This window comes from Penicillium taxi (genome assembly GCF_028828555.1).
Source record: "Penicillium taxi strain IBT 34144 chromosome Unknown utg000004l_segment0_segment0, whole genome shotgun sequence".
Lineage (NCBI taxonomy): Eukaryota > Fungi > Ascomycota > Eurotiomycetes > Eurotiales > Aspergillaceae > Penicillium > Penicillium taxi.
This window is the reverse complement of record NW_026643206.1, coordinates 2,021,194-2,048,422: the sequence shown is the minus strand read 5'-3', so window position 1 is coordinate 2,048,422 and position 27,229 is coordinate 2,021,194. Positions and strand designations below refer to the sequence as shown.

The window sequence follows — 27,229 nt, the reverse complement described above, 5'->3', positions numbered from 1 at the left end:
GCCTTTTATGGCATATTCCAATCCAGGCATTTCAAAACTTGTTTTAATTGTTAGTACTTTTTAATGTTACTGATATTTATATTTACTCCTCCTTTATTCCATTGAAATTGATTTGGACCAATCATACTTCCTTTGTTATTTCCCTCTACCTACATTCATCCTTGATGCATAATCTCTGCAAGGTTAACTTATGAAAAGACTTTGCACGTGGTTGGATTGACCCTTTTGATCCCTAATTCCCCAGGCATCAACACCTTCACCGCCTCGCCCCTCTCAAAGTTCCATCTCGAATCAAGCTACCTTTTTCCCTGATCGACCTACACACCACACCACACACACCCATACCCATCTGCATGCAAGCCTAGTCTACCCGCCCTTCCCTTCAGTCCTGCGCCACCGTTCGTACTCTTTCCCCCTGCGCACTTCAAGGTTCCACTCCTTCAACGCGCCTTTTCGCGGCCCTCGGCTGTCTGATCTCTAGACGATGTATGGTACACCTCACTCCACATCGATGAATGGCATAGGAGGTGAAGTCTCCCATGATTTAGGCACCATTGATCCAGCGAACCTGAGCAACTCTGGTACGTTTTGTCTCTTTAATTAAAGATCGATTTTGTCCTCAAATCCTCGCGACTTTCTTTTCGCGACTTTCTTTTTCGCGACTTGCTATTTCACACGACTTCACCATGTTCTTGTCCTCTTTGTTTCTTCTATATTCCTCGCATTCCTCCCCAAAACTGATGGCCCCTCCTAGTCTCTATGCCGGCACCATCTCCTGTAGGAACAGGTCCCCGTGGTATCAAGCGTAGTCGCACTCCAGATCACATTGGGAATGGCCGCGTCGAAGGCGATCAGGATGATGGTATGTTCGCATATGGGGAGGAGTACTTTTGCCCTTCATGTCGATTCTTCCCGGTTCACAACTTGCCGCTTTTTTTTTTTTTTTTTTCCGTTGCTGTTCGGTCGCGTCCCAACTCTATATTACTTGGCAAGGTATACTGACCAACAGGATCTATCCCAGAGGACCAAGGTCGCCGTAAACGTGGTCGCCCCCCGAAGATTCCTCGGTCAAGCTCAAATGACCATGCGCCAAACACCCCGACTCAAACACACAAGATGATTCCCCGGCAGAGTGCCGGATCACCATCGATGGCATCACCGCCCAGCAAGACTACACCGACAAAAGGCCTTGTAAAAGCACTCCCAACCGTCCGAGATCACACCTCAGATCAACTTAATGATGAGGGCGACGAATATATCCCAAAGGACTTCGATGAGGCGGGAGAAACCAAGGTGGACGCCATGGGCTATCTGCAGGGCACTAGGGAATACAAGTGTCGGACGTTCCGCGTACCTCTTCGAGGCACCAAGCTCTTCATGTTGGCAACGGAGTGTGCGAGGGTATTGAACTATCGGGATTCGTACCTTTTATTCAACAAGAACCGATCTTTACACAAGATAATCGCATCTCAAATTGAAAAGGACGATCTTATTCAGCAAGAGGTACTTCCGTACTCCTACCGCTCTCGACAGATTGCCATCGTCTCGGCCAGATCTATGTTCCGGCAGTTTGGTAGTCGTGTGATTGTCAACGGCCGCCGGGTTCGGGATGACTACTGGGAGAGTAAGGCACGAACGCAAGGATTTACAGAGGACGACTTGGCAGGGGAGAAGCGCCCCGGAGCGACAAAGGCTCGCGATGGGCCTTCGATAGAGACAACGTCCTCCAGCCTGCTACCAGCCCTTCCTCATAACAATGTGATCTTTAGCAATACTGTCGAGCCTTTGCCTCAAGGTCTTTCATTAGATGTGTCTGACGCCTCTCCGTCGCTTACACAACTTCCCATGATTCATATGACGACTACAGATGACCCACGGTTGCGGGACTATACTGGTATGGCTAATCAGCGCCCAGAACTGACTGGCCAACCCTACCAAGACCGTATTCAACCCAGCTCTGCATCAGAGCTTATCAATCAGGCCCAACATGCGGCCGACTTCAATAAGATTCTGGGATCCCAGCGAAATTATCGCCGCAAGGGACTGGATGAATTCTATGCGACACCACGTGAACCCCCGGAGACCGGAGAACAGGTTGTTACTACGGCCATCGATTCAAATCTGTCTATCTCGCAGCCTATTCAGGTTGCTCAGATCCCACCAGCGGTCATGGCAAACCCCCATCCTCAACATGTGCACCCCCATCAAGCAGCGATGATGGCGGGGCAGAATTACGCCCAGTCGCATCAACAGGCTATGGGACAGCCTCGAGGAATTCCCGCTGGGATGCGACCAGATCTCATGCACCAACGACCTAACCCCTCCATGGCTGCCGGGGTTGGACAGCCTTACGGATATCCTCAACATCAACATCAACAGCAGCCGCAGGTCTGGGGTCAGCCACCACCACAACCGCAACCGCAGCCGCAACCTTCATCCTTATCCTCTTCGGTTCCCCAGGGTATGCCGCAGTATGGGCAGCAGATGCCGCAGCAAGCACCTTCGCCTCTTCACCACGGCCAGCAGACTCAGCAATCTCCCCGTATACAACATCGTCCTCAGGTCCCACATATGCCTCAGCACTACCAGCAAATGCATCCACAGGCCCAGCAAGCTGCTCAGCAACAAGCTCAGCAGCAGGCCCAACATGCTCAGCAGCAAGCCCAACAGCAGGCTCAGCAACAGGCCCAGCAACAAGCACAACAGCAGGCTCAACAACAGGCTCAACAACAAGCTCAGCAACAAGCCCAACAACAGGCACAGCAGCAGGTCATGGCCTCTATGGGCTACTCTGGCAATCCCGCGGGGTACCCTGGCATGGCACGTGCAATGTATTCCTCCCAGGGTGGTCCTGGAGGCCAGGCCTTCATGGGAGGAAACCCTCAACAAGCAGGTATGGCGATGGGCATGGGTCCAGGCGGTATGCCCGGATGGCCTAGTGGGCCCGGTGGACCAGGTGGGCCAATGCAGCCCGGTCAGCCCCAGCCAGGACAATCAGGAAGCCCACTGGGCGGATGGTCAGGCTACTAGACAGCAGCATGGCGTTTTATAGAACAGGACATTAACATGGGGGTTTCCCCTTACCCTTATCTGCATCCAAGACGGTTTATGATATTCAGTCTCTGTCGCTGCTCTTTTTGGTATCTTAAACTCGATTCTCCGCTTACCGTTGATCTTTATTACCCATTTTACTTTTTTTGCCTTGCATGTTCTCCTGTGACTTTACTCTCTCAAGGTCCGAGGGGGCTTCAGTAATGTTAATCTGGGCCAGTCCTTAAATACCCGTTCTGCTCAGTTGGGCTTAATTCTTGACTGATGTCTGTGTACTGTATTTGTTTCTATCGTACTTCTACAGGGAATTTTCATGGCGTTATCATTTGCTTAAGCGTTGAATTACCACTGGGTATGAGTATGTACGCTTTATGCCCTATTGCTTACCATGTTTCCATTACCTTGATTTTATTTGGTAATGAGAGGGCTACAGTCTGTTTTCTATGCCCTGATTCTCTGTTTGTCTCGGGGTCCTCTCGAATATGGCGTTATACTTTTCAAGTGTCATTACTGTACAGGTGTTAAAGGAATGAAAATCGACACTTGGATACGCTGCTGTGATTCCATATATAACTCGCTATTGCCCAGCCTATGCTCGGGTGTATACTTGTAATTTTATCCAGGCATTTACCCAGGTAGTAGGTAGCCTCAATCTTGATATCGCCCCAGCTCTAACGCCCATATGCCCAGGCAATGATACCTTACTATCTTTCTCCAATTACATGGGATCATTCCGATGTAAATTTTAGCCTAATCTACTTGTAAACTTGCCCCGCTTATTCTATACGTTGTCCTTAGGTCAAAAATTAAGAAAAGAATTCATGGCATCTAAAATGTGGGCCAAAAAAAAGGTCGTCCCCGGGAAGGCTCGAACTTCCAACCTCCCGATTAACAGTCGGACGCGCTAGCCGATTGCGCCACGGAGACTTCTTATTGTGATTGGCTGAGAAATTTTGCCATTATAATGGACTCTATAGTCAACTATGAGAATTTTGATCATTGCTAAATATTTAGTGACCTAGCTAGCTTAGACTAGAAATATTTATCCATTGATATTCACTAGGTTTCTTCAATTTCATCGACTCCATCCTCTGTCATTCCCTCGTCAGAACCAATAAAACCAAATTCGAACGCCTTAAAGTATACATTGTCTAAAAATACGCTAATCAAGTCCATAATCAATATTTTTATATATTATTAAAGCCACCATTTCTAACAAGCAGCTATCTGACAGTTTCCATTCCCCAGAGTCTATCTATTCCAAGGGTCTTTATCAGAGACACATGAAGCAATCATTACTTCAAAAGTAGCTCTCATGGCATGAACATCCATATGCCCCTGCTGTATGACTTCTGTCGGTACACCTGTACCAAGTGTGGAATAGCTATTCGATAAAGGTGATGAGGCTAACGCCCACTTCTGACACCTATCACAGGTAACGCTTTACGCCCCTATGATATCTTTGTGTCCTCTTGAAGTGGTTGTAAAGTCCGGTTTTCATTCTTAGTTTGCTATCTATTATAAAGTAACAATTTGATCACATGACTGCTTTGTTCCATATTCCAACAACTTCCTTGGGCCATTTTCTCTGTTCTGAGAGGGATGTTGAAGGAACTTGTGAAACTGGCAGTTCGATATAAGACAAGTGAGGGCTCTCACCAAGACCCCAGGAACTCGTGCAAAAACTTTCACAGAACTCGAGGACATGAAGTCCAAGATTACGGCCTTGGGAACTCACAACACCAGCATGATCAAAAGTTTCGAGCAGGTACTATTTGAGACAGATAAATACAGTTATATGAAACAGGCCAACGCGATGGCCAAAGACCTCGAAACCTTTGAGCTCGTTGAGCGAGCCGAAGCCACTCCAGTTAATCCTTGAGGACGTGGGAAACAACCAGGAAAAACTGACCACGCAAATCGAGAACATGCTGGAGAAGATTGCCAAGCTCGAGAAGTATCTTATCCATGAACTCATTATTGACAACGAAGGCTATTTAGATACCTACAGCCGGCTTCACGATATCAAAAGAACGATCAAGTATTGACCTATTGACCACGGGAATCCACCACAGATCGAGCTAAATTGTGGACAAAGTATTAGGGTCAGCCTTATAGAGATATTCCTAGGTATAACATCGCCACTCAGCTTTTTCTAACACTCAATTGAAGGGTCTTACTTATATCAGCCCCTTAGGGGAAATGTCGCCGTAGCTATGGCTGTACCCTGTAATATGACATCATGATACACTTGCTGCTGTCCCAATTTTCTTCTTGCGATATTTGTGATAGCAGATTCCAATTGATCATGTCTTATTGATAAATAAACCAAAATAGAGGACGGAAGATTTGCCTTGAAAGTTCCTATAAGGTCGAATAGCCATTCCTGGTTTCGGTTTCATGTGCTCCCAGAGCTTAAAAAACATGGGAACTGGGTATTCTGGATTAGCTTAAGACTCCAGAGCCCATAAACACATCCGAAGAACCATCAGGCCCAATAATATGCATAAGCAAGTGTGGTATTTCTACTTCTACTTCGATAAAGCATGAAACTTGACTGGATAAAGCTGAAGTACTACGATACACTAAAACATGTTACTTCAAGGTTTTATCCACGCTGTCAAAAAAATCTGATTGTCATAGCATTTGCCGCCCTTTCAAGAGTTACTTGGTGTCCCTTCAGCCAGCCATCTCTGTTCTAGATCGAGATAATCTTGCGAATCATACGACAAAAAGAGCTCTTTCATATGCTCTTTCTTACGATCACTCTCGCTTCCTTGTTGAATCTACATCAGATATTGGGGGTAGGTAAGAGACGCAGTAACTAACACCTGCTGTAGTTTAGCTCTTTATGTCAGGTTCACTACTGAGAAACGACAACGATGCCTCTGAAATTGTTACAAAGACTGTGACTAACTGAGGCAATAATAATAAGTACCTAAGTTCAGGCATAAACATAAGCATTAATTATCAAATTCTTTCAATTTTATTTCCAAATTTACACCTGTTGTCTTCATATACTAACTACTACTCCACTAATACTGGTTAACGTCAAAGTTTGGCAATAATCGAGTTTTTGCCAAACCGCCAGCAAGACACAAAAAACGACGACATTTATTTGTCTTGTTCTGCTTAATTCTTTGTTTGAAATTCATTAAAAATTCATTAAAAATGAAAAAGTCGTCCCCGGGAAGGCTCGAACTTCCAACCTCCCGATTAACAGTCGGACGCGCTAGCCGATTGCGCCACGGAGACTCACTTGATGACGACCCGGCTGGTTTCAAGCATTATGACCAAGCAAGATATCTACAGGACTTCATTGGACTGAATTATTTTTGAATTGTTCGACCTAGAGCATCAGTCTATTTTGTCATACACTATTTGTCATTACCTAGGTAAGTTATAAGACAATTTCTGAATAATTATCATTAAAACCTGATATAGCCTGAATCCATAACCATTAGTAATTTTTCCAAAAACTCCCTACCCAAATAAAAAGCCATTACATATATATACAATTTCTCCATCAGTGCCTAGGAGACAACCTTCCTCGGAAGTTCCCGAGGTCGAGGTCAATGTACCATACCTAGGTACTGGCGATAGTATTATAATCATGACGATATATGAAGATATTATCCATCCTTCTTCTAAAGCCGACGTGAGCTGCTCAACGCGGTAGAAGAGGAGCCGAAACGAGTGGAAGAAGAACCAGCAACAGTGCTAGATGTGATATTAGCCTCCAGAGGACCAATCTTCAGGACACCACAAGGGTTCCTTGGTGCCGAAACACAGTCGCCCAAGTACTGACCCAAGCTTCCAGTAGCATTGGTAGTAGCATTGAGAACTTGGTCGGGGTTATAGGCGGCGACCAAGGAAGTGGCATTTGCCGGGAAGATGGTCGAGTTCACACGGCTGCCAATCCAGGTAGCATGAGCGCTGTGCTCAGCAGCAAGACGAGCAAGAAGAAAAGCGACTTGAGGTGACTTGGTGTACCCAGCTGCGCCGATGAAGGCGCCAGAGAGTGTGGATTCAAACTCGTACGCATACCCAATGAAGGATGAAATACCTGTGACATTCGGGTACGTATAGCTGCAGTTAGGAGCATTGAAGCCAGGAGCCTGGGAGCTGAGCTCTCGGATGGCCTTGATGGTTAGGTTGTTTGAGCTCGCAATTCCCTCGATGTTGGCTAATGCCTTTGAGGAGCTGGTGCTGTTGGAGGCAGCGGCGGCGACGCTCTGATTCAATGGAACTGATGCGTAGAAGCTGTTGACGAAGTTTGAGAGTGCGTAGGTGTACTCGAGAACTTTAGTATCTTCCTTGGCGAGGGGGCATTTTGTGGAAGAGCTGCTTGAAGCGGAGGATGAAGAGGTCGCGGCAGAAGCAAAAGCACCCCCTGTCACCAAAAGCAAAGGAATCTGATAAAAAAGCATTTTTCAATTGATCTTTATGGGCAGATTACCGAGGGACCGTAAAAAGAAAAAAAAACTTATGCTCAATCGTATCAGGGAGTGATTAATTTATATAGCACTTTATGTACAGCGGCGAATTATGTGGTGACGTTCTAGAGCCCTTGAACTTCTCCTAGTCGATTATATCATACCAAAGACTGTGGTTACGAAGTTGCTGAATGCATCAACGTTTATTTGAACCTGAAGAGCTATCTCGTTACAGTTCAGCCGACCCTTGGGTATATCGAAAGTTAATCCTGAACGATATGGCCCAGATCCAATGCCCTGGGAATAAATCGAAGGAAATGTCCAGGTTTCCCTTCAGCTCGTCATGTAATTCGCAACAAGATTTAAAAAAGTTTAGATTTTAGGAATGGTCGTCGCAGGGTTTTCAATGGGTTGTGGTGCTGCCGACATCTCCGGATAGTATGCGTCATGCACCATGAATTGTGATATTCTCGACTGTGCGCCTAGAATATATCTTCTGGAAGGGATGAAGCTCTTGGATCAAATAAAAGCCTCTTTACTATTCTTGTCTAATTCTTCCGAATGATGCAAGTAATATTTCATGTAGTATTCCACCATTTAGTTAAGATATCAGTTGCGAACTACCTCAGTCATTATCAATAACACTACTGAACAAGGCTTTCTACACAACCAACCCTAAATATCAAGAATAAAAATGGTATATCGTCAATATTTTACATGGAGATTCTCATCAATAAAAATCAGGAACTAAATAGAAACATTCCGGAAAAGAAAAAAAAAAAAATCGAGTGGACCCGGTGGGTCTCGATCCCACAACGTTTACTAGGACTTTAAAGGTCGCTAAACCATGAGAATTTCCTGTCAAGGAGAATTTCATAAGAGTAACACGCTACCAATTGCGTCACGGGTCCTCATTAACATCGTTCTCGCCACTTTTTACATCCTATATGCCATACACCAACCACCCAGTAATTAAAATACCTTGATCACTACCCTATCAACACAACTTGTGCTCAGCTTCGTAAATTTATCACGAAATTTTAAAATTCAAACCAACAAGTAAGCCAGTCGGATCATTCAAATTTAAGAAATTTGACATCCAGCCTGGCTTGAGACAAGAAAATTTAGTCAAAGGGTGGATCACATGTGGGGTTCAAGCCCTATCATTCAGCTATATTGGAGCATTCAAATGTTGGGACTGTGCTTGAAGATGTAAAATCAAATTTGATTGAATTGAAATAGTCTTGAACCCTTGGGAGATTAATTTTAGAGGCAAGAGTTAAAGAAAGATTAAGTTGCCTGGAAGCCGTTCAATTTCATCATGGAACTCCGAAATAGAGACATCATCACCCACACATGGCCAGGAGCCCTCAATCTTCGAAAATATACGTACGTAAAGATGAAGAAACTCAATACATATACTGGGACCGGTTTCTCTTACAAGAGAGCCAAGGTAATTGCCTAGGTGCTATTCGTAGAAAGGCAAGTTAGATGAGGTGCAGATAAGTTAAGGTTTGCCATGTGAGATGCATAAAATATCTTAAACGAACTTGCGAAATGTATCAAGGATAGCCACTGTGCGTAGAATAGATGCAAAAAAAACCCCTCGGTACTGCACAATTAGAACGCCATTGATTTTGAGGGTTATTTCAACGTTCAGCTCCTATCTTAGCTTAGAGGAAACAAAAAACTCGTCCCCGGGAAGGCTCGAACTTCCAACCTCCCGATTAACAGTCGGACGCGCTAGCCGATTGCGCCACGGAGACAAATTGATATAAATCTGACCTTCAATGTTCGTAAGAAGTTTCCGAGTACTTAGATTCGGGAGCGGTCGAACCACTGGAATTTCGGTATTGGTCTGACAATAAAACCAATAAAATCTAGTCTAAATCAACCGCGGTAAAACAGTTAAATCCTCAAGGTTTATAAGAGGGCCTCTAATATTGGCGAAATTCGATGAGATATTGAGAAGCACGGATATACAGCGGCAATACCAGTGCGGTGAGAGAATAATGCCAATCATTATTTCCATTTCGTCAGATAAGCTTCCCGAACAATAATACCCCAGCCTCCTAAGTAGTCCCACTTGCACTTTCCTCCTGGGCTCCTTTCCAATCCTCTCTCCCCTTGCTCCAAGGTTTCTCCGCGTGACATTTCAGAACCAGACCATTAGCTTTATTTTCCACTTCATTTGAAACACTCGTTCTCTAGTCTTCTAACGTGACCACTCGGGCTTCTTTCAAGTGGTTCCAAGGTTACCACAGCAATGCCTGGTACATCGATTTCTCAAAAACGCGCTAGATCACTGAGTGATGGCGCAATTGGACAACTAGAAGCTATAAAGCGAATCAAGAAACCATCAAAGACTTCGTTCTTAGAACTTCCAAATGAGCTACTCATCACGATAGCCAGCAAATTGAATCTGAATGAAGTTAGGGCATTGTCATCCACCTGTCATTCCATGACCGCTCACCTGACTCATCATTTCTATCGAAGAGCGCAAGATTCAATTGTTTTAGACCGCCATGGCCAATTTACACACGTCCTCCCATGGGCAGCGCAACGTGGTCTGATCAATACCATCCACAATCTCATCGAAAGCTACAAAAGTGATATACCATCAGAATCGAAAGACATATCCCTCTGTTACGCTGCACAGGCTGGAATGTACGATGCTGTCAAAATCTTGATTGCCAAAGGTGTATCTCCTTCATCGAAGGCAAAGATACCTCGAAGACATAGTGCACGAAACTATGCTGTTTACAATGCTCTGCTTGGGCTTGGTACGGAAATGGAATTTTCCGAACCATCAGAAAGATATATGCCGAGACAATTAAGGAGTGCACTACAACTCGCAATTGAGAATAACCACGACAATATTGTTCATCTCCTTTTAGAAAGTGGTGCAGATGCCTCTGCTGAAGTTGGAGCTGAAGTGGGGGCTCCCGATACTGCCTTACAAACAGCAATTCGGTCTAACAATGAGAAATTGGTACGGCTGCTTTTAGACCGTGAAATCACGCAGCCAGAACTGAAAGCGCTCAACACCGCATTCGAAATGTTGGAATTGCACACCGCAGTACGGCGTGGGGATTGGGGTCAAGTGGCGTTATCCTTTCGAAGGGGATTTGATTTGGAGGCAGTCACTGGGCCGACAGTATCACGTTATGCCCCTATTCCGTCTATATGTTCAATCATCCCTCTTCTACTAGAAAAGGGTGCAGATTGCAATATTCCTACTTCTCCGAAGTCTCTTTTCACACCACTCCATTATGCAGCACAAGGCGCTCATGAGGAATTTGTGAGGTTACTCCTGGTTAATGGCGCTAAAGTTATGGTCACAAATTATCTCGGCTACACACCCCTTCATTATGCAGCAAATTCAAAGGAGAGTGTGGAAGTTGTGAGGTTGCTGCTAGATAAAGGCGCTGATGCAAATTCCCGTAATCTTGTAAGCTGGACACCCCTTCATTGTGCAGCATCATGTGGGAGCAAAGAAGTTGTGAGGTTACTGTTGGACAATGGTGCTGATGTTATGGCCATAACGGGTTCCTTTGCAACGCCCCTTCATGCAGGAACAGAAGGTGGGAGTGGAGATATTGTGAGGATGCTATTGGAACGGGGTGCCAATGTGATGGCTCGGGCTGGGCGCAACAACACACCCCTTCATCAAGCAGCAATATATCCCATAAATGTCGATGTTATAAGGGCGTTGTTAGATTTCGGCGCCGATATCATGGCAGTGAACTTCAATGAAGAGACACCACTCCATCATGCTGTAATGCAGGCTAATAATACAGATGTTGTGAGGCTACTGTTGGATAATGGCGCTGATGTGATGGCGGTGGATATGGATCACTGTACACCACTTCATTTTGCAGCAGAATTTAAGAATGGAGATTCCGCGAAGGTGCTGCTGGATAACGGCGCTGATTTGATGGCGGCGGATGTTAATCACCGCACACCCCTTCATCATGCGGTAGATTATGAGGGTGAAAAAGTTATGATGATTTTGCTAGAGAAGGGTGCTGATGTGATGGCGGTGGATGATCATCATGAGACACCCCTTCATTATGCAGCACGTGTTGGGGGTGAAAGAGTTGTGAGGATGCTGTTGGAAAAGGGTGCCAGTGTGAGTGCCCGCGATGATGACGGCTGGACACCCCTTCATCATGCTATAGCCAAAGGTGGATTCGAGGCTTCAAAGGTTGTGAAGGCGCTGATAGAATATGGTGCTGATATGGAGGCTGAAGATAACAATGGGTTAAGCCCCATGGATCGAGTAGAAGGTGGAAGACTTGAACGAATTTTTCAACAGGGATCAGAATTTAGAGGGTTCACAACCGATGAGAGTGGTGAATCTGGGATGGACTTTTCTGATGAATCAGAGTTGGAGTACTGGTAGTCCTGATAGGTCTAATATTAACTCATTGGTTTCTTATTATAATCAGGAAAGTCTAATGTATCCATCCCATTATAGTTTATTTCCAAGATTGTATTCTGTAAAATTATCTATATGAATAACCTATCGAGATCATCATATATCAAAGTAATAAATAACGTCACCATAACAAGTCTCCGTGGCGCAATCGGCTAGCGCGTCCGACTGTTAATCGGGAGGTTGGAAGTTCGAGCCTTCCCGGGGACGACTTTCCTTTTTTGCTTTTTCTTAGCTAGCTCTTTCCCTTCCGAGGTATCGTAGAATTGGATATATTCTTAATATTTTCATGGTTTATTTTTGATCCATTCCATTTAATCAATAGATTTAAGCACTGAAGAATAATTCAACTGGGCATTTATCATCTGTATCTAATTATATGCCCAGGTGATATACCTACATTTTCATATTTAGGTAGAAACAGAATTCTATATAAATTCGTAGATTTCTGGTTTTCAATAAAATAGAGTAAGAAAAAAAACATTGAAAGTATATCTATTGAGGTATCAATATTTCAAAATCTACCTAGAGTACACGCATCCAAGTAACACACCTGTTCATCTAAGACGTACTAACAAGCGGTGTAGTGACAGGCACAGCACTAGACGGACAAACACAAGCCCCAGAAACAGAAGTAACAGGCGGCACAGTACAATGAGCACCAGCAGTCCAAGAAACAGAAGTAGAAGAAGCCTTTTCAGCATTTATCTTCTCAGCACGCACAAGCACAGGAATAACAGCACCAGTTTTCAAACTAAAAGTCCGATGCCCAACAACACGCAAGATCGAAGAAATCTCACCAGAATGTGAAGTCACAGAAACGAAAGAGTCTTCTTTCGTTGACTTCACAAAGAAGATCTCATCAAGAGCTGTTGCGCTACGCACATCCCGTGCTGCAGATGTCTCGGCCGTAACTCCATTCCACAGCTCGTCGTCTTCAGTGAAGCCAGCTTCGATGGTCCAGGAGGGGAATAGTTCTTTGATGTAAGTTTTGCTGCGACGGTGGTCGCAGGTGTGGATGCTTATTCCCTCGCGGAAAAGTTCTTTGATCAGTGGCTTGAATTTGACTTTGGTTGGGGATTCATGATTCCTGTGGGCTTGGCCATCCGGGTGCTGTGATAGATTGGTGAACGTGTAGTTTGCTGTTTGGAGGGTGCGAGTTAATGGGCTGACGAAGTAGCTATCTGGCGTGTGAATGCGTTGCTCATTTATCTCTTTTTGCCAGAAATCATGTGCTATTAGGGCTTGGTTTATGCCGTTTGTTGTTAGGGCTGCGTCGTGCCAGGTTGCGGTGCTGTTGCCGTTCAGCTCGGCCCAATAGCACTGTATTATTTCAAGTGTCAGTAGACAGGAAGTTTGGAGTTTCAAGTTTCCTCTTCCTGTTCTTCTTTCTTGATTTTTGTCAGTTCATCAATGTTCAACTTACATTCCACGCTGGTGTGCCGTAGTATGTCTCGGCAGCATTATGCCATCCTTCGCCGTGACGACCTAGGAAAAGGACTCTATACTCGACATCGCTGTGTGACTCATCATTCAGCGTTTGCACTTGGTGGTGAAAGCGCTCCCACTGGGTCAGAGTCTGTTTCTGGTTGTGCTTTAGCTTCTCATCGGCAGGATAAGTCCGGTTTATGAGGCCAAAATTGACTGTGGTCTATACAAATAGATTAGACCCGATCAAAACATAACTGAGTCGAGGTATGACTCGGGTCGAGAAGGTGATTAGCATACATAGTCGAAGGTCGAAGGATCAGTCGATGTCTCGTCTTGAAGGAAGTAGCCCGTGATGGTGGTATAGTTGATTGTTGACGCCCGCGCACACACTGTTGTGGCGAGAGCCAGAAGAGATGGACTTAGATATGATACTTTCATCGCGCTGGTAAAGTATTTCACCACTGAACGGGTCACACTACTGAACGGGTCAGTTTGACCCACTTATTTTTATGAATCCCAATAACTCCATTATTTACTATGTAATATAGTAAAAAAAAACTACTGAATGGGCCTACTAGGACAGGTTTCCCTCCTATGTCCAGGTGTCTTACATGTCCCACACCGGCGTTGGGTTACAGGCGCCCTTACAGGCGCCTGGCCCTCTTGTAAATTGGCATCATTAAGTTTAGGGCCACCATTCGACGCGTCAACCAGGTCTAATCCCTCCTGAATTGTAAGACCCCCTACTACTGTTAATTGACGATTCGGACGTTCTTTTTGTTTTTTCTTTTTCTCATGGGCGGCGCGTAAATCTCTGTTTTCCAGGCGTAAGAGAGCATTCTCTTGATATAGGTAATTTGCACCCTTTACTATCTGGTCTAATGCTCTCTTAGATGGTGTTGGTGGCGTTCGAGATACAGTGCGTAATATAGCTTGGTGTTGACGTCGTAAATCTTTCTGCGTCCTAGGCGTCTTAGGTGTCCAATTTCGACTTGAATCGCTTCCTATAGAGGGTGGTGGTGGTGGTGTATCGACGCGCATAGTAAGCTTTTTTAACACCCTAGTAGGGTCAAGTGGCACGATTCCAGTTGCAGCAAACGCATTAGAAGCAGATGCAAATGCTTCAATACGCGCAGTAGGATATATCTCTAGGAAATCTCCTTTACTAATGTGGGAAAAACCAAGCTCTACTCTAGACTCAACCAGCCGAGAATAAGAGCGTTTTAACACCGCAAAACACCCAACATCAAGAGGTTGAAGAAGATGAGACGCATGCGCAGGCATACATAATGGTATAATATCATGCTCCTGGCAGATTTTGTCGAAATCAGGTGTTAAATGGCTACCATGGCCATCTAAGATCAGAAGGCGATACCGTCCTTTAGTACGAGCAGTAGCAGGTATAAAGAGCTTTTCAAGCCAACGGAGCCCTATTTGATTTGATGTCCAGCCATTAGGACTAATCTCAAGACGCCAATTAGGTGGTAAACCTAGATCAGGAGCAAACCAGCTCTGCATCATCACCTTACCCTTAAAGATAATACAGGGTGGAGGTGCGTAACCAGACGCGCCTAAACACTCTATCACAGTAACCCATTCCCGGTTACCAGGCTGTTTTTTTGCGCGTTTACCATAATAACCAGCTCTAGTAACCACTCTCGCGGTCGCACATCGTCCCATCGCAAACCTAGTCTTGTCAAAATTATAGATATCGTCGGTGGTGATACCATATTTTGCGATCGTGTTTTCAACCAGTTTGAACCAATTATTGATCACATTATAGTCCTCTTGACGCGCACGTGTAAAATCGCGCGGTGTTGAATAGGTCGTCTTAAGTTCAGGTAAACGCGTCGCAAACCTAGTAACCCAGTTTTTACCGATCGTAAGAGGAGGGTTGGTTCCGCGGTCGGCGAGTAGGATATTAGCCATTCTACCAACATCTTTAGTTCTAGGAGCACAGCCGCGATCATCTAGAGAGACGACCCATTGAAGTAATGAATCCTCTTCAGATTCAGTCAGTTTAGACTGCGGTGGGTGTGTTTCAAGACGAAATTGGACACCAGAATGGCGGCGTTGGAGGGTTGAAAATGGTATATTAAACATAGCTGCAGCTTTACGCATTGATGATATATCGCCATTCTTGTAAGCTTGGTAAGCTAATAAGACCCTATTCTCCTGATCCTGTTTGTCTTGGACATATAGAGCATTTAGGGGGGCATGGTGGGTAGTTGAAAATGGAAACACCAGACTGACGCGTAAAATTGGTGGGGTGACCCGTTCAGTAGTGTGACCCGTTCAGTGGTGAAATACTTTATACAGTGTATGATTAATCGGAATTCATCAGATAGACTTGGAGGGACATTCTATTCTTATACAGTGTAAATATTGCTAATTGATCTCATGACATTAGTGACATTAATGTTTTCCAAAGAGGAAAGAATCATGAACTCGGTTCAGGTAGACAAGTCATCTCACCCTATCGAGTAACGCACGTGGTTTTCCCATGGGTGGAGGCTTCACGGGTTTATTATTAGCGCCCTGGAGAAACCATTTAAGCGAGATTAAATAGGTAATGCAGCAAAGACTCCACTGCAAACGCCATCTCAACCTTGGAAGCCTTGTGAAGAAATATCCGAGGTATCAAGGTAGTGTCACTTGCTAGTTAGGTAAATTTCTATGTCTACTAAATGAAATTTTGATAGTTGCCCTCGTTTATTATCAAGAGGTGAAAAAAGAAATATGAACAAGTGAGTATGTATCAGATAGCCAAGTGCTAATATGCAAGACGAAATCCCAATCCAAAGCCGAACCAGTTCCAAAATATTCAAAAATCAACGAAGAACAGAAATGACAAGGTAGAAAGGGTAACAGGGTTAAAGGGTAAAAGGATTGAGCTCTCAGACTCGCCAGAATTAAGGGGGTTGTATAACACAAAGAAAAGAAAGATAAAACCCAGGCCAATAATAACAATGCAACGAATGCTCCAAATATGTAATAACCACGGTGGAACCACACCGAAAAGAACAGTTGTAAAAGAGAGAGATAGAAAGAAGGATATATATAGAGAGAGGAATAAAGAGGTAGAGATATATAGAGAGGTGTATAGGGAAAAAGAAAGGAGGGAAGGATGGTGTTTTTCAGAAAGGATTTGAGATAGGCAGATGCCTTGTCGATGAACCAGAACAAAAATAGATCAAGAGCAGGAATCGGAAAGTCGCGTCAGAAATGAGATGATGCGTAGCGGTGAGTCGTATCGCGGTACTCCATATATTTCTCATTGATCCATAGGAACGGGATAACTTCAAGGGAAATTGCTCAACGTTGCGTTGTTCGCAAACGTGTAGGCCTTGGGCTTATGAGCCGACTGTAGGTGACCAAAGTGGTTGGTCTCCTGTTGCTCGTGATACTCGTGCATCATATAATCAGACACTTTTCTTTCCCCATCCGAGACAGCCATGTCGGCATCCTCGATCGAGTAGATCAAGGACGGAGAAGCAGACACCGACTCCATTGCGTAGCCCTGGCCATGATGCTCGACAGAATCATAGGGAATGGGGGACACGGTACTCGGGTGTGTCACTTGCATGCTAGAGTGGAATTCGGGAGATGAGTTGGATGCATTATCTGCCCAGCTCCGAGTCTGATCACAGCCGACATACTCGGGGAAGCAGCTGAGATGAGCCGGAGCCGAGATTGGCGGACCGACATTCTGATACGGGAACGGGGAGTAGATGTCCATAGGCGTTGCGGGAGGCGAGGCAATATTGACTTGCATGGAATGAGAGGGAGGGTAGAACTGGTTATTTGACTGAGCAGGCAAGCAGTAGTTGCTTTCGGTCGGCGAAGCAGGGACCAAGTGCTGGAAGTCTTGGGGTGTCAACGGTGTCGGAGGAACCAATGAGCTCGACGAGACCGAAGTGCGGAGCATGTCAGCCTTGCTCGGCTTCATGGATACAGCTTCAGCAAATGTGAAGTTTAAAGGAGATCGTTGTGTAGCCGACACCTTGCGCACACCGGCATAACGGGAGCTGAGACACTGAGCGGATTTAGTATGCCTCATCGAGTTTCCAGCACCCGAGTTGGACATGCGTCTCGAAGGTGAGAGCGAAGTCATGGAGGTGGAAGCAGACAGAGTAGGGGTATTGGCAGTGCCAATAGCCGCAGGACGCGGACGCTTGCGCCGAGCAGCAAGGTCAAGTTCCTTGCCCGACTCCTTCCACGATCCTTCCGCCTGACTGGTAGGTGGTGAACCAGTGGAGATTCCAATACCCTCTAGAGACGCAGTGAGCGTGCATGATGACTCACGTCGGTTGACTGAGATTTCCGGCATGGACATTGGATATTGCATGTTGCTATATCCTAGACCAGTATCGGAGCCTATCAATCCCATTTGCTGTTCCGACCGAGGGGCATACTGAGCTCCCGAGTATGAGTCTACATTTTGATGCGCCGAGTGGGAAGATCTTGACGCCACCATGGTTTGGCTAGCAGGCGAGAGTGAGGTATCTGCATGTCCATGGGCTGATGCCCACGAATGAGAGTCCTCCTTCATACCCGGCCAATCATGATAAGATGAATGATATGGAAGCACCTTGGTCTCCTGCGTGCATTGGATAGCCTTGGGCGGGGCCATCGAGGTAGGAGAGACTGACTCTTCCTCGCATGGAGTCTGATGTTGGCCAAGGGAATCCTGATGAGAGAAGCGCTCCCGGGCAGCAACCGCGGCATTCAAAGCACGCTGGAGGGATGCAAATGTTGCCTCTCGGGCAGTATCGCTCTTGGTCTTTTGGTGCTTCCGACTGGCACTAGTACTGGCATGGGTACTTGTTGCGCTCTCAGATGTTGAAGTGGCGGGTTGCTGTTTAGGAGTAGGAGACCTCTCGGGTTCCTCCTTGACTGTGGAAGAAGACTGTCGGGACTCGAGCTGATCCAAGGTCTCTGACTTGCGACGGGAGGCTTCCTCAGCCTCGACTTTAGCTTTTTGCATGGTCTCAAATTCCTCCTGGCGTTTCTGTTGCTTGGCTTTGGCGCGACGATTTTGGAACCAGTTCTGTGAAAGAAAATTAGCTTTTACCCCTTGCTTTCCTTTTTGTCGAGATGAGAGCTTACTGCAACGCGCGGCAAGCTCAGATTTGTTTGAGCTGCTAATTGGCGCTTAACATTACTGCTGGGCTTGGGATGCGCCTGAAATTGAGATTCCAAAGTCTCTACCTGCTCCTTAGTCAAACGGGGGCGGGATAGGTTCTCTGTGTATTCATCGTAGTCCATGATTGGTTGGTGATAATAATCGATCATCTCCATGGGCGGATGAGGGTAGAGATATCCATCAGTAGAATGATGATGCATCATAGGTGGAGGCATCATAGAGGGTTCGTAGTTGTAGGAATGTTCCATCGGCAGACCGGAGGAATGTTGGCCATAGTGCCATGTGGGGTGGATATAACTCATGGCTGTGAGGGAGAGATAAAGAAGGAGGGAGGGGAGGGTAAAAAGAAGGATAATGAGTTGATAAGATGATTTGGTCGAGGTCAGAAAGCGCTGGTACGGGAAAATGAGGGTATAGAGGGATGGATGGCTATATCATAGAGATTGAATATGAGCGTGATCGGCCCGTGGGATGGTTTAGGAGGGCAAAAAAAGATGGATATAAAAGTCCGTTAAATGAGAGGAGGACTAGTAGAAGAACTAAAATGACAGAAAAAGAAAAATAAGGAACAAGAAAAAAAAAGAGGGTGTTGTGAAAAGAAAGACTGGAGGGGGGGGGGAATTGGGGAGGGAAAAGAGAAGGAAAGAGTGGAAAGGGCGGTCACTTTTGGGGATTCGGAGGTTGACAAGCGATTCAGTGATTGGACAATAGTTTAGTCCAAGTATATTTTCAGAAATTAAAATTAAAAATGCAAGTAGGAAGGTACCTGAAAATAGCATAATATCCATATCTGTAGTAGGTATTGGGTACCTATTATTATTCCATTTTCATTTTACCATTTTACCATTTTACCATTTTACCATTTTACTATATTTTACTGAATTATGATATTTTAATTCTGGCTGTAGATATGATCATCCTTCCTGAAAGAGAAAAGTAAGAAAAAAAAACGGAAAAAGAAAACCAGAAAACCCACTCCGCATTACCGTCAACTTGACTAGGGGGTGGCGTCTGAGCTCAAGATCCAGGAAGTACTAAGTAGTACTCTGTCGAGGTAGAATATTAATAGGATATTTAGTTAACCCTTTTCTACTATACTAATTTATATTTCCCTTTTCTTTCTAGTAGCCTATCTAGCTACATACTATATGGTTACGTATAGATACTCCACCGTACGTACAGTATCAAGGTCAGGTACCAGGTACCAACCACAGTTGATGTTCCATGGTAGCGATGCGGAGAGCGGCTCGGGTACTGGGGATGAGACCCGCGGTAATTTACCTATACAAACACACAATCAGTTCCTGCATTAGCGCCTCAAAACATTACTATATTATTATTTCATCTCGACACTAACTTGCAAGTTGTTCTCATGAAGAACATCTAAGCCGCTTTCCAATGGAGCCACGATTTTAGATACAAACTCACACAGTACCGATACCTAGATAAGGAACCTTAAAGAGCAGTACTGTATACTCCGTACTCGTACTCTGTAAAGTATACAGAGTATCTTATCTCGATCTTTTTCTTCCTCACCGGGAACACCGGAGATACTGAGGTCAGTCCTCCATGAATTATCGGGTATAAGATCGACGATGTCGTGACCTTGGGATTAGATTATTGGAATCTGAAGCACAACACCGACTTATCTGCCGCGCTTACTCCGTACTTCCTCTACAACCTTGGAACTGTCATCATCTTTTCTTGAAGGAAATTCCCTGCCGCCGCTAAGATGAAATAGTACTAGTAGAATAACATGTCAGCGCGCCAAGGGTAACTAAACATCAATAGTTGACAGATCCTGTCGATCATCTCTCCAGGATCGAGCTTTCTTTTCTTTTTCCACTCGCTCCGATTAATACCGGCCAATACCGACCTACCTTACTACTAAACCGGTTACTCTCTAGTACCCTGTATTTCACAATTTGGGTTCCTAGAATTACTATAATCTGACCCTAATGACATATCTTGTCCCGAGTAACTGGTACCTCTAGTGGACGGCGCTTTAACTCTGGGATCGAGAGGCTGCATGCATGCAAATCACGAGGACTGTGCTACGGTTTCAATCCTGTTCTTGGTTCTCTGATGCTGCAGCTTGCAGACCCTGCAAACCTCACGTTGAGTCGAAGGCCCCTACTCCGTACATCTCGTAAGCTGTCGTGCATCCTGCTGTTTGAGCCACAACGCTCTCTTCTGCATCTCTCAGATCATTCCGATCCTCCCGGGAAGTACTGATCCCCTTCTCTCTCTCCCGGGAACTTCCCTTGAACGTATGCAAACTTGGTGACAGCAAAACGTCTCACAAGGATCTCCTCATCTCAAAAGTCTAAAGTATGGAGTCGGTGCCTCTGTCAAGCCACAGCCTACGTAGGCTCAATCCGGGGATTGGGTTGGTCCCCGAGTCTAGAGAACAGTGTATTGTATCCAATTCTAGCCCTTGGAAACCTCCCTCATTAGAAATATCTCGATCTCTTGCCCTAGTCTGAAGTCAGATCTGGCCCGTGTTCATCACCATGATCACACACCAGGTGTTCTGGGGATCAGTGGAGCAATTCCAAATTACAGATCGAATGGGGATAAGCTAAGAAACTCCAGGTCCATGACTACGGGTTAGGGTTAGATTCAGAATCACCTCGCCTCTTGGCACAAACTTCCAGGGCTAGGGACCCTACAACGTGGGCTGAGGTCTATTCTCAAATTAAGACCCCGAGCTTCGGTATTCAACTGCCGCAGTGATTGATTACGATGAGAACCTTCACGTGCGTCACACACCACTCAATTAGGAGCGAGAGGGGTAGATCTAAGAGATGTCGTTGAACCTCGAGTCATGGCTTGGGACAGGGATCATGGTGTGCATAGTAAGGTGTGACAAAAGGATCTCAAGACTCCGTCATTTCCGTCAGAATTATAAGGGGGTGGGGAGTGATCTACAGCAAGCTGCGCAAGGATCCCTTAGCCCCATCAGACTATTGATTGGATCTGATGAAGGGGCCCTGGGGAACGTTACTTAATTTCAAATAACCCATACTGCCTACTACTAGGACTAGTAGATATTATGCTCCAAAATTCCCCGATCTCTTCTGGCGATCGGCGGTGTGACAGTATCGCTGATTGTGCTTGTGTTTGTGTCACCGATTCAATACCATCATAGATCTTGTCCCACCTATCCCTTTCGGAGACTTGGCTGTCACAGTCCTGGAAGTTTCTCTTTTCATCTCCCCCTTTCCTTTCTGCATCGGAATTTTCCGGTGTACAGACAATAGTGCGCTTTTGCTGTATAATCGTAATGTGACAGGTCTACCAAATACCAAACTGGGTATCCCATTGTGGCGCATCTGAATTTGAAAAATACCGGTGGCGGTGCGCTCATGCGCTGTAGAGACCTACAGCTGTTCCATACCTCGAAGCGCGTGTGATTTGTCAAATGCAAGTACTCTGTACCTTGATGCAATATGATTTGAAGCCTGTCCGGGACAGTTTACTCCGGGTAAAGATCGGAATACGGACCAGTCCCGATGGTCTGGTTCAGATCTGAATCAAGGAAGAAGCCTGAAGATAGGTAGGGTGATCAAATTATTCTATCTCGGGATGTGATGGAGAGTGCATCTGCCACTCTAATCACAAGTTCTATGTAAATGTGGTTATCATACCTACTACGTAAGTATACTACATGTACCCAGGTGCAACACAAACAAGGTCCAACCATACCTAGGTCGATTTGGACTCACCTTCAATCTTGGAACTTTGTAATAGGATGTGACTTCTGAACTCCCGAGGTCACATTGTGATATCTCAGCTCTGCAAGAAAAGACGCCCAAGAACCTTGGAAACCTTGGAAACTTCCAAATACCCTGTCTGTTACCCCTTACATGTCTCGAGAAGGAGACAATTTGACTGCAGACTCGCCTCGAAGTGGAATATCCCTCCGACTTCCCCTAGGGCCTAGCTGCAAGTGCAACCCCCCTTCCCTTATCCCGAAAAACCAAACCTATACCGCTGCCTCGGTGCTGTTACTTGCTTCCGGCCAATTGCAGTGGCACAATACGCTTTGTTGTCGGGATTGTCCCTCGTGAAAGTCTCCTTTGCAAGAGCTGCGAGTTACGAGCTGTGATGCATAGCTGCGATGCATAGCTGCGGAGGCGACCTGGACCGAACGAAATCGGGGTCGGAATCGGAAATTGCTGTTCCTGTTTCTATTCCTAGTGTCTGGTTTCTGCTTCTTTCCTTTTTTTACATTGCCCCTGCTTGGCTCCTTCTACCGGTGAGCCCAGCAAGGTTTGAAGATTTGGATTTTGCCCCGGCGGGATCTCAATCCGCTGCGATCTTGGATACTCGGTCGTAGGCTTGGGCTCGGGCTCGCTGCCCTGGTCAGACTTGCATGAACGACTGTTCGCAGGACTGCTACTACACTATTGGTTCCAGACTAGATTGCGCAGCTCAACGAGTTACAATTCACAGATTGTGGTTATTGTACTTGCTTACTAGAGGTTTGTCCGAGTATATCGGATCAAGACTAAACTCTGCAAGGATTGGTCTTACGCCAGTCACGCCGTCTCGGTCATATAATTCAAGGGCCTCATTTGACAGGCCTGGATCCTTCCAAGGTTCTAAATCTAAAATCTTGTGCATATGGTCTCATCCTTGTCATCACACCCGGGACTATACGTACTCCAATTATCCTTGACATGACTACATTCGCGGGAGAAAATTCAAATGTTCTGCTAGGGTCCTCGGACTTTGCCGTCCTCCTTATCACCAGAACCAGTAATTCATAGCCTGTGGCTGTTTCAACTTTCCTCATATGGTGAAAGTGAGTATATGCTCCTCATGTTGTACAAAGGCTTGCTATAACGCGCCAGATGGAAGTGAAATCTCACAAACCCCTTCTAATGTTCCAAAATTATCAGGGCTGGTAGGCAGTTTGTACCGACTATGACACACGAAGCTCCCAAGGTCCTCACGGCGAGGTGGTGGATCTGTCTCACTGCATACCTAGGTACTAAGGTATGCTCTACATACCGTATTTTCCATGGCGGGTGGGACTTTCCTATTTCGGGCCGTCGCCTCTATGAGGACGTTCAGGGACTCATTGAGTAAATTACAGTTTGCGCTCCGACTCACTGAGCTACTCATTGTCATTATGTGATACATCCGTGATATTTGATAAGCTTTCACCGATTACTCACGCTCAGTCAATACCTGAGGAGCATTTGGCCCTTCAAAACGGTTCATTTTGTGAACTACTGTTTGATGGCATTAATCATGCCTCCGTTTTTGAAGCTGCTCCGGCATGGCTAATAACAAAGTACTGATCGAGGGCTTAAATTTTTGAAGACCAAGTACCGTGCCCGTCTGAGCTTCAAGATCTTTTAAATCCTATCTAGATTTCGATGAAATGAACCAGGAAGTGAACTGAAATATAAAGTGAATAGATTAGAACTGGGATTAGAATACCTAACTAGATAGGGCTTGGAACAGTAGATATGAAGAAATAGAGAGGATAGACTCCTATAAATAAGATCAACTTCCTCTCTATAATCTTTCAATTCTTCTAACCTTGTGGTTTCTCCCAAGGTCTTCTCACAACTCGACAACATTTAAACATTCGACGCACAATCGTCGATTTTTCCTGACCACAGACATCTCGCTCCTCCCTTGTCAAATCTAATAGAACTAGGATGTCTTGAGTCCTACATAGTAGATAATATTGGTCACAGCCAGTCAGGAATTCCTACTGTTGCCACAGATTGCTCAGGGTAAATGCTAACCTTGGAAATCAACATCTCTGATCATGGCCCATAGACCTAAAGATATACCAATATCTTTATAGAATTCCTACACAACTCTGTCACTAGGTTCGCTGATTTCATCATTGCAACGACTTTGTTGTCACGGCCTCACGTTGTACCAATAATATATTTATATACTTATTACTATGTTCTACTTTCACTTCAACTTCGCCTTCCACTTTCCTATTTCGAAATATCATCTTATCAGGTTTTCAATACTCTAAGTTTCCCTGGATCTTCAGTTCGCTATCACAGATTTTTCACACTTTCATTCTCAAGAACTCGGAACTTCTAGTTTCCTAGAAAGCTCAGTCCATTATCTGCTGTATCATTATCTCGTTCAGTCTATCGCTCAAGCTTCACTCAGTGAGCGAATCGGGGCGCTCAGGTTTTGCTCAGTGAGCCGGTCAGTGCGCGTATATAATACTTACTGATCGGATCAGAGCACTCATAGCTATGCCCAGTTCTACTCAATGAGCAAAAGTGGCGAAGTGGGCACTTATACGGAAGGGGAATGCTATTAACTGGCATAGAAAACCCGGTACGTAGGTGAGCTAACGTATTCCTAGGTAACTATCAAACCTTGAAAGATTCTGTTGTGTAGACTTCAGTTACCTAGGTCGCCCTGGCTGTCCACAGGTGCAGACAACATACTCATCAGACAATGGTTCTCAGGCGATGCCTAGGTAGCTTTACGTACCGTTTTTCCCATGCCAGTTGGGGATTTCCTATTTCGGGTGCCGCCGCTTTTATGAGGGCGCTCAGGGTCAGGCTCACTGAGTAAATTTCAGTCTGGGCTCAGGCTCACTGAGCTGCTCAAGATCATCACGTGACAGATCAGTGATGACCAATGAGCGCTCACTAAGCACTCGGTGACTGTTCAGTGATTATGATTGGCTGCTCCCTGGTCACTCACTGATTACTCAGAGGCATCTATTGAGCACTTAACTAACTAGTCCACGCTCTGAGTCTTAATCTCCCTTGACATGTACAACCTGAGTTTCTCGGCGCCCATGCTATAGCACATTCACATGATTGTTAGGACCCCTAATCGACATTGAACGTTTACGCCGGGTAGCGCGCCATATGATGACGGCCACAATTTCAAGTTGAATCCCTGGGTTACGTACTTACGAAAACTCCTGATGGTATTCAGGCGTCATAGGGGCGCCTTTCTGCCATAAGGCGGTGATCTTCAGACTATGTCATGAAATATTTTGTTCATCACGCTTAGTTAGTATCAATATCCTTTAGGAAGGAACCCCCAAGGCCATCCTCTTCCGCGCCGACTTTTCCACTAGCCTTGTAAGTAACTCTGAGCATTATTGTCTGACCTCGTCCTAATCATGTCCAAGAAACGCGTCAGTTTCGCCATGTCCACCAAAACAGAATCTGCTACAGGCTCAACATCAGGCATCTCTTGCGCCTCATCGGGTGGTTTTCCAGCCTCGGTACAAAGTACAGCAAGGAGACTATGCCATGATGTCTGCTGGGTTTGCGGCTCGCTGGACCCTGAGATCGCGCACGCTTTTGGAAAGGCCGATAAAGGCGTATGTACTCCTGCTAGGATTTTACTGCTATAAATATGACCAAATAGATTTCAAAATGGCGAGAACGCGAACTTATGAACTTCGCTCCTAGAGGGCTAGACAACAGCATCCCTCTTTGTCCGAATTGCCATAGCCAATATGATCGGGTGTCAGACCCCGGTCTAACAATAATCCCTGTTGACATCCCGTACTTTCTCAATTTTGAGAAAGAAGATCAGGTTCGCCGGTTAAATGGAGGCTGGAAAGAGCAGCGCGAAGTACCCACTATCGAGCAATATGAGGATGGTGAGGAGGATGAGCCAGGACTGTATCGACGAGTCTGGCTTAAGGAGTATATGGTACCCCGAATTATCCAGTCTGGCCAGGGCGCTTGGGCCTTTTTGACCACGCCCAAGGCGTGGTATGGGTCCTCAGTTGCGCTGTTTCGCCAGGCGTTTGCAGCAACTAGATCAACAGACATCTATGCAGCTTTAGATGAAAAGACTGTTGACGAACTTGGCGAACTGCACAAACTATACTTTAAAGAGCCCGCAAGCTCTGTGACTAAGGAGCAAGAAGGGCAGGGCTCTGCCACTGAAGGAAAGGGAGAGGCCAAGCGGCCCGTTGACAAAGAAGAGGAGAATGAGGGAGGGCAACAGCTGGCCCGGAAACCTAAGACTGCCGAGGATTCGTGTTATGGCCAGCGCAATATGGGCTTAGCGCCAATGATTTCTTTGCATGAGAGGGTTGAGCAGTGGGTAGTGAATGTACCTATTGCCTGTTGAATTTGTTGTTCTAGACTTCAGTTCCGGTATTGACAATATTATACTGTATTCTCAAGATATGAAATGTTTGATGCATTCTTTTCATCCATGTGGGTATAGAATGATGTAAGACTCAATAGTACCACCTACCTATCTATGGATGGAACCTTGGAGGCACATATTGGAAACCCTCAAACATCTAAGCTGCCTTCTTCGCAGAAATCGGTCTGAATGTAGAACTGAAAATTAAAACCATGGGTATCATGAGAAAAAAAGGGATCATAACATCATAAGAAGTAAAGAAACCCCTAAAAAGGCAGGAAAACAACAGAACAAAAGCGACATAGAGTGAGATTAAGCGTAAACTCTAGCTAAGGCCAGATATCTATGTATAATCCGTTCTCAGGCCTTTATGATGATGTGGTACTGGCAGCAGGATTAAAGATGGATGGTCACTGTGAAGGTGCTAAAGCTAATCTTGACTTCAGAACTAGCTAGGCATAAGCTGTGTACAAAATTCTTAAGGAACGTAAGAGGGTCGGCGTAGGTTAGGTTTATATGTCTCTCTGGTCCGTCTGCAAGAGACTCTCCTGAGACTCTCATCCTGTTTGTAGGTAACTCAAATTCGTTTGAAGGTGGGATTGA

General features: G+C 45.5%; 8 protein-coding genes across 8 annotated transcripts; 4 read left to right on the top strand and 4 right to left on the bottom strand.

Moving 5' to 3' along the window:
- Window positions 1–484: 484 nt before the first annotated feature.
- N7495_005678 (putative nuclear localization protein) lies at window positions 485–3,030 on the top strand (the record flags this gene model as incomplete). The annotated part of the gene is made up of 3 exons (XM_057208329.1): window positions 485–581; window positions 755–862; window positions 1,010–3,030. The coding sequence occupies 3 exons, from the start codon at window positions 485–487 to the stop codon at window positions 3,028–3,030; spliced, it is 2,226 nt and encodes a 741-aa protein (XP_057062103.1).
- Window positions 3,031–4,756: 1,726 nt separating this feature from the next.
- N7495_005677 (uncharacterized protein) lies at window positions 4,757–5,099 on the top strand (the record flags this gene model as incomplete). Its single annotated transcript, XM_057208328.1, has 2 exons — window positions 4,757–4,897; window positions 4,923–5,099. The coding sequence occupies 2 exons, from the start codon at window positions 4,757–4,759 to the stop codon at window positions 5,097–5,099; spliced, it is 318 nt and encodes a 105-aa protein (XP_057062102.1).
- Window positions 5,100–6,086: 987 nt separating this feature from the next.
- Window positions 6,087–6,666, bottom strand: N7495_005676 (uncharacterized protein; the record flags this gene model as incomplete). Its single annotated transcript, XM_057208327.1, has 2 exons — window positions 6,087–6,309; window positions 6,638–6,666. The coding sequence occupies 2 exons, from the start codon at window positions 6,664–6,666 to the stop codon at window positions 6,087–6,089; spliced, it is 252 nt and encodes an 83-aa protein (XP_057062101.1).
- A 32-nt stretch (window positions 6,667–6,698) lies between these two features.
- Window positions 6,699–7,481, bottom strand: N7495_005675 (uncharacterized protein; the record flags this gene model as incomplete). Its single annotated transcript, XM_057208326.1, has 1 exon — window positions 6,699–7,481. The coding sequence occupies one exon, from the start codon at window positions 7,479–7,481 to the stop codon at window positions 6,699–6,701; it is 783 nt and encodes a 260-aa protein (XP_057062100.1).
- Window positions 7,482–9,948: 2,467 nt separating this feature from the next.
- Window positions 9,949–11,892, top strand: N7495_005674 (ankyrin repeat domain-containing protein; the record flags this gene model as incomplete). Its single annotated transcript, XM_057208325.1, has 1 exon — window positions 9,949–11,892. The coding sequence occupies one exon, from the start codon at window positions 9,949–9,951 to the stop codon at window positions 11,890–11,892; it is 1,944 nt and encodes a 647-aa protein (XP_057062099.1).
- Window positions 11,893–12,486: 594 nt separating this feature from the next.
- N7495_005673 (phosphoglycerate mutase family protein) lies at window positions 12,487–13,743 on the bottom strand (the record flags this gene model as incomplete). The annotated part of the gene is made up of 3 exons (XM_057208324.1): window positions 12,487–13,248; window positions 13,352–13,576; window positions 13,654–13,743. Coding segments are annotated over 3 exons (1,077 nt in total), but the record flags the coding sequence as incomplete, so codon positions are not given.
- Window positions 13,744–16,657: 2,914 nt separating this feature from the next.
- On the bottom strand, window positions 16,658–18,804 carry N7495_005672 (homeobox domain-containing protein; the record flags this gene model as incomplete). Its single annotated transcript, XM_057208323.1, has 2 exons — window positions 16,658–18,406; window positions 18,466–18,804. 2 exons carry the CDS (start codon window positions 18,802–18,804, stop codon window positions 16,658–16,660), a joined length of 2,088 nt encoding a protein of 695 aa, XP_057062097.1.
- A 6,833-nt stretch (window positions 18,805–25,637) lies between these two features.
- Window positions 25,638–26,605, top strand: N7495_005671 (uncharacterized protein; the record flags this gene model as incomplete). Its single annotated transcript, XM_057208322.1, has 2 exons — window positions 25,638–25,841; window positions 25,889–26,605. The coding sequence occupies 2 exons, from the start codon at window positions 25,638–25,640 to the stop codon at window positions 26,603–26,605; spliced, it is 921 nt and encodes a 306-aa protein (XP_057062096.1).
- Between the last annotated feature and the right edge of the window lie 624 nt (window positions 26,606–27,229).